This window comes from Hipposideros armiger, unplaced genomic scaffold (assembly GCF_001890085.2).
Source record: "Hipposideros armiger isolate ML-2016 unplaced genomic scaffold, ASM189008v1 scaffold_1481, whole genome shotgun sequence".
Classification (NCBI taxonomy): Eukaryota; Metazoa; Chordata; class Mammalia; order Chiroptera; family Hipposideridae; genus Hipposideros; species Hipposideros armiger.
Genome location: NW_017732831.1, coordinates 99,635 through 105,816, shown reverse-complemented (window position 1 = coordinate 105,816; position 6,182 = coordinate 99,635). Strand labels below are relative to the sequence as shown.

The window sequence follows — 6,182 nt, the reverse complement described above, 5'->3', positions numbered from 1 at the left end:
AGTAATGTGCCTCTGATTCTAACAGTGAATGAAAAGAGTGTAATTCTGAGAGAGAGAGAGAGAGAGAGAGAGAGAGAGAGAGAGAGAGAGAGAGAGAGAGGAGCTTTTTTTTCACCAGGAGAGAGAGGGAGTGAAGGTTCACCATTTTGAGGAGAAACCCGTGCTTACACCTTAGGTACCATCCTAAAAGAGCAACCAATTTGAATGAATTTTAATTTATTTAAGTAGTTAGTGAATTTTTCACTTAAGTTCACATAGACTTCTATAAGAACGTGACTTGTTATAAAGGTTGAACAAATAGTTAGCAAATCATACTGTATAGAACAAATATATGCTGTGTTGCATTGGAAGATATATAGAATACCAGAAGCTTATAATCTAGTTACAGCCATAAGAAAAGTATATAACAAAGATGTATATAATAAAAGTATATAATAAATCACACCGAACATGCTCACTTGCATAAACACACACATGCCTGCAAGAAAAAGACAGAATGCATTAAATGAGTTCAGCAGAATGGTAGCAATGAGTGAGAATGTGGGTGATTTAGGAAAATGTCAGAGATGAGTTGGGCTTGGTGTCTGTTTCATACAATGAGTAAGTGTGGGGTGCACTTTTTAGTCAGAATTGCTTTCTTGAAGATAAATGCGAGATGAGCCTTCCTCTTGCCTCTTGAAATTTCCCGGACAGAAAGAGAGTTCCCTTTCTTCCTGTTGTAAAATATGAGTAAAATTATGAGTGCTGATTTCATAGATTGTACATTGAAATACACAATATTGACTAAATAACATCCCATAATATTTAATAGCCAGTTTACAATTTTATTTTTTGGCAATTCAATAGCCTAAATATGAAGACTATGAAAGCTAAATATGACTTTGTAAATACCACCAGAAAGCCATAGCTATCACTCTAAAAAATTATCTGTATTCATTCCTATACACTATTTTAGTTGACTTACAATATATTATTTCTGTAATGAAAGTAATATTGAATTGATAATATTCAGAAACAGAAATGAAAGGTGAGGAGAGAGACATGTCATAGATCATTGCTATCAAGAAACACAATTTCAGATTTTGCATTTTTGGGTGTCCAGATGAATGCTAAAATTACAATCAGATATCTCATCAACAGAATTAAAACAATATAATAATTTGTAAAACAAACAAGAAAAAATGGGGATTTATTTTCTTAAATACATTTAATAATAACGAAAAATATACTTTGGCACAGTTTTGAGAGCACCTAGCAGTTGCAGGTTTCTTTTTCATAGGCGATTGAAATATCAGAAGTCATGACTTTCTCATTTTATAAATAAGAAAGCAAAAGCCAAAGAAAGTGGCGTAACTTGTACTTCCGATTAAATCATTCCCGCAGATGAAATATCAAGAGAGGAAAGCAGAAGACAATGTTTCCACAGTGATGCAACTTGTACTCCTGGGGTTTTCTGACCTTCCACAGCTCCAAGGGTTACTCTTTGTGGTGTTCTCCATCATGTACATGATAATCTTAATTGGAAACAGTCTCATAATAATCATAACCAGGCTGGACGTTGCATTACAGAAACCCATGTATTTTTTCCTGGCTAATTTTTCCTTCCTGGAAATCTGTTACGTGTCCGTCACTCTCCCTAGGATTCTAGTGGACCTTTGGACTCAGGATAGAAGCATTTCTATGTTGGAATGTGCCACCCAATTGTACTTTGTCTTTATGCTGGGAACCACTGAATGTTTCCTCCTGGCGGTGATGGCCTATGACCGCTACGTTGCCATTTGTAACCCTCTGCACTACCCTCTTGTCATGAACCACAAGATGTGTATCCAACTGGCTGTTGGCTCCTGGATCATTGGAATCCCAGTCCAGATAGGACAAACATGGAAGATTTTCTCTCTACATTTCTGCGATTGCAATCAAATTAACCACTTCTTCTGTGACATACCCCCCATTCTCAAGCTAGCCTGTGGGGACACTTCTGTACATGAGGTGACAGTCCATGTTCTAGCTATCTTTTTGATTGCAGTCCCTTTTGTGTTGATTCTTGCCTCTTACAGCAAAATCATTTTCACCATTCTGAGGTTGCCCACAGCCAGAGGACGGGCCAAAGTCTTTTCCACATGTTCTTCCCACCTGCTGGTTGTGCTTTTATTCTTTGGATCTGGTGCCATCACCTACTTTAGGCCGAAATCCAGTCATTCTGCAGGAATGGACAAACTGCTGTCTCTTTTCTATACCATAGTGACTCCCATGTTTAATCCCATGATATATAGCCTTAGGAACAAGGAGGTTATTGCAGCTCTGAGAAAATTATTATGTAAAAAATAATGGGATGATTGGAACCATAATTGTTGTAATTGCTTACCAAACCGTTACCAGAGAAAAATTTTAAATCTCTATATTCTTGTTTTAAGATTTAACCATTTCCAGCTTTTGATGTTTTTTATGATGTATTGCAAACACTAATGTAGCATTTACTGTGCCTGGATATATACAAGGCCAATTTATGTATCTTCAGTGCTCTATGCCTAAAGGAGAATAATCCTGCCTCATGAATAAAACAGTAATGTGCATCACATATTCCAAATAAAAACTAAACCAGAATTCAATCTGTTATAATTTTTTCTTAAATATACAGAAGAGTCCAAGACTATTTGCCTAAATAATTTCCTAAATCTTCACACTTGCACTTGCTAGTGTTCTCTCATTCTATGGCACAGAGACTGGCCAATAGCAGTTGAATAATGAATGTTTGAATGAACAATTAAATGAGTGAATGGATAAATGAGTATTGCTATGCCTTATCCCAGACTCCTGGCAAATTGTAATGATTTTAGAGCATCAATGAACATCGGGAGCCTATTTATTTAACCTACTATGCATCCATGTAAAATTACTCGAATCATAAGACCAATAAAAAAGCTTACATGAACTTAGTTCTCTTCCTAATAATTTCCTGCAAAAACACATGACACAACAGAACATGCCTACCTTTCCCAACCACTTGGCTTTGCCATGTTTCTATGTTGTTCTTAGCAATTATGATCCCAAAGTCGTTTGCTTTAAGTTATTTAATCTCTTTCACTATTGTGCTTCCAATGGCTACTCCCAGGCCAATTCATATTTTTAAAAGAAAATATCTATGTGTTTAAGGTGGACAAAAATGTTAAAAGTTATTATCCATATAACTAATGCCCACACAGTTCCGTTCACATTAGGGTGTCTAGACCCTCATGTCTTTAACCCATACTAATGTGTTTGAAACTACCAAACCTTTGACCTGTATAATCAGGGAACATCAGCATCTGTCAGCAGAACATTAATGCCCGTCCTCCCAATTCCAGATTCTCGAATCAGCAACTCCCATTAATAGATTATTTATTGCATCCGTGTCAGGGAACTTCTGTTAGCAGTTTATTTGACACTTATGCTGTTCTGTAGTTATAGTTATAATTGTTCACCTGTGGATAAGACAGTGTTAGCTCCTGCTCTATGTTCTAGTTTAACAACCGATCATCTATCATCTAACATGATTTACTACATTTATTTACTTACATATTTTATTTATGAAAGTTATTTGTATATATTCCTTTCGTTTTACGGTTTCATATGTCACATGCCTTTATACATGGTCATGATGAAGATCATAATGATGATGATAAAAGCGATGATAATGATTATGATTATGATGGAGACAGGAATGACACTAATGGCAACAATAATAGCTAACGTTTACAGATACTTTTAGAAATGCCAAGACTTCCCAGTTGCTTTGGATATATTAAATGAATTAGTTCATCTGATAATCCCAAGTGTTTATACATTTGTCAGTCAATTTTATACTGAAATACATCATGGCACAGGAAGAGTAAGCTGTATAAGGTCACACAGCTAGCAGGTAGTGCGGCCATAATTCTAATCCATTCCTTCTAGGTAGGATGTATGCCTTATCCATGACACTATATTTACACTATGTTTGGTGGATTAGATTCAAACGCCCAGAATGGAGAAATGAAAGGCAGGGCTGGGACTGATCTCAAGTCAAGAGGTACCTGGGGTGCAATATCTAAGGAGGCACACACTTGCAGGGTTGTGCAGTGCAGAGCCAGCCTTGAAAACAAGTGAGTGCCTCGTAAATGGTGTACTTGAGGGGTGTCACTCCCCTTACCCTAGGCCTGGCTCCAATGAATGGAAAGAGGGACAGAGGAGTTCTAACCCATCAACCACTTCTTCTGTGACATCCCCCCAATACTCCAGCTGGCCTTTGGGGACACCTTGTGAATGAAATGATGGTCTGCATAGTTGCTGTGTTGTTTGTCATGATTCCATTTCTGTTGATACTTGTCTCCTATGGCATTGTCATCACTCCAACCCTTACATTACCATCAGCCACAAGTGGGGCCAAAGCTTGTTCCACCTGCTTAGCTAATCTTATAGTTGTTCTTTGATTCAGCCATTACCACGTATTTAAGACCCAAGACCCAGGACTCAGCAGGAACTGACAACGTTCTTCCTTTTTTCACTCTATTGTGATGCTTTTGTTTAACCACATGATATATAATAGAGTCTAAGGAACAAGAATGTGATAATGGCACTGAGGAAATTGCAATGTAAATAATTTACATCATCTAAAAAATGAATTTATTTATAGGGATTGATTTCATATATATTTTTAATAAAATTTCAGCAGCTATTTATCTTAAAGTCAATTTATGTGTCCATACATTGGTAATTATTTCCAAATTTCAAATTACTTATAATGTTAAGAGACATGTCTGTCTCTAGTAATACAGTTATATATGTGTCCACAAACAGCAAATCACTCTTTTGGGAATTCTATATTTTACTGTGATATGTCCATTCTCAGTAAGAACTTTTGACGAGGGTTGATGAAATAGATTCAATTGTAATAAAGTCTCTGTTATATCACATGCTGGAGAACACACCATTCACTTGCATAGAGTTGTCTGGGCCATTTTATAAACCAGATTGGAGGCAGGCAGAGTGGCTCAGTTGGTTAAGAGCTCGCTCAAAAGTGCAAGCTCTGATTAACAGCGGTTCGATGCCTGGCCCAAGCTGAGCTGCCGCTGAGCTGCCAGTAGGTGGCAGGATGGCTCAGTTAAAAAAAATAAATAAAATAAAAAAATAAATAAAAACCAGGTTGGTATTGAAAATTAATTAAAATTATGTATCCAGTTAGACCTAGCAATGACTCTATGGAGAAATAATTTCTTAGGGAAAAAAACACTTTTCCTTGTAAATGTAGTATATAAATGATGACAGTACAATGAAAAACAGTAGAGAAAAATGAAATGAGTTCATTAGAAAACACATCTAGAGGTTAGGAAATCAATTAATGAGGAGCAAGCGGAGGAAAGAAACATAAGAAAATAAATGATCTGTGGAGGTTCAGTATAACACTCAACTATGTTCCACGTCTACAAACAGCAGTAGGCTCTGGAAGTACAGGGAAGTCACAGATATTTGTTCATGCACATCATGAAAGCCAGGGCACAATGCACTCCACCAAAGTGTTAAGAAGGCAGGGAAATGTAAAAATTGTTATAGAATTATTTACATTAATATTGTTTAAATTTTAAAACATCATTGTTTAAATGGGTAGCCTTCATTCTATGAAACACTAGATTTCGTCAAATCATCCTTCTCCAATATTCTTGCATTTTCCAACAAGACTTTTTGGATCCCAGGTCATGATATATTTTCATAATATTGCTGTGACATAATTAATGAGAGTGGGCATTATGACATTTTATAGACAGAAAAATTGATGCCAAAGAAAAGTGGAGATACTCAAGAATGCAGTTTGTAATAAGTTAGAAATAAAAGTTAATTAATAAAAATACATTTTCATGTATGTTCTCTGTACTACATCTTCCCAACTCTTGTTCTTGCCTGTCTTTTTTATTATAGTCATTCTGGTGAATGTGAAGGTGTATTGCATTTTGGTTTTAATTTGGTTTTCTGTAACGAGCTGTGATTTTGATTATTTTTGTGTGCATGCTTCTGATCTTGTTTGTTGTCACATCTATTCAAATCTATTGCATACATTAAATGGGGTTGACTTTTACTACTGCGTTGGAAGGATTCTTTATATACTCTATATAGAAATCTCTTATGAAATACATGATATACCAATATTGTCTGCCTGTGACTTGTTTTTC

The 6,182-nt window shown here is 36.0% G+C and overlaps 1 protein-coding gene across 1 annotated transcript; it reads left to right on the top strand.

The window, feature by feature from the left end:
• Positions 1-1,374: 1,374 nt before the first annotated feature.
• On the top strand, positions 1,375-2,328 carry LOC109377618 (olfactory receptor 10AG1-like). Its single transcript, XM_019634027.1, has one exon. The coding sequence runs from the start codon at positions 1,384-1,386 to the stop codon at positions 2,326-2,328; it is 945 nt and encodes a 314-aa protein (XP_019489572.1). The 5' UTR covers positions 1,375-1,383.
• The last annotated feature ends 3,854 nt before the right edge of the window (positions 2,329-6,182 follow it).

Coding starts and splice junctions, on each gene's coding strand:
- LOC109377618 (XM_019634027.1), top strand. CDS start 1,384: ATGAAATATCAAGAGAGGAAAGCAGAAGACAATGTTTCCACAGTGATG.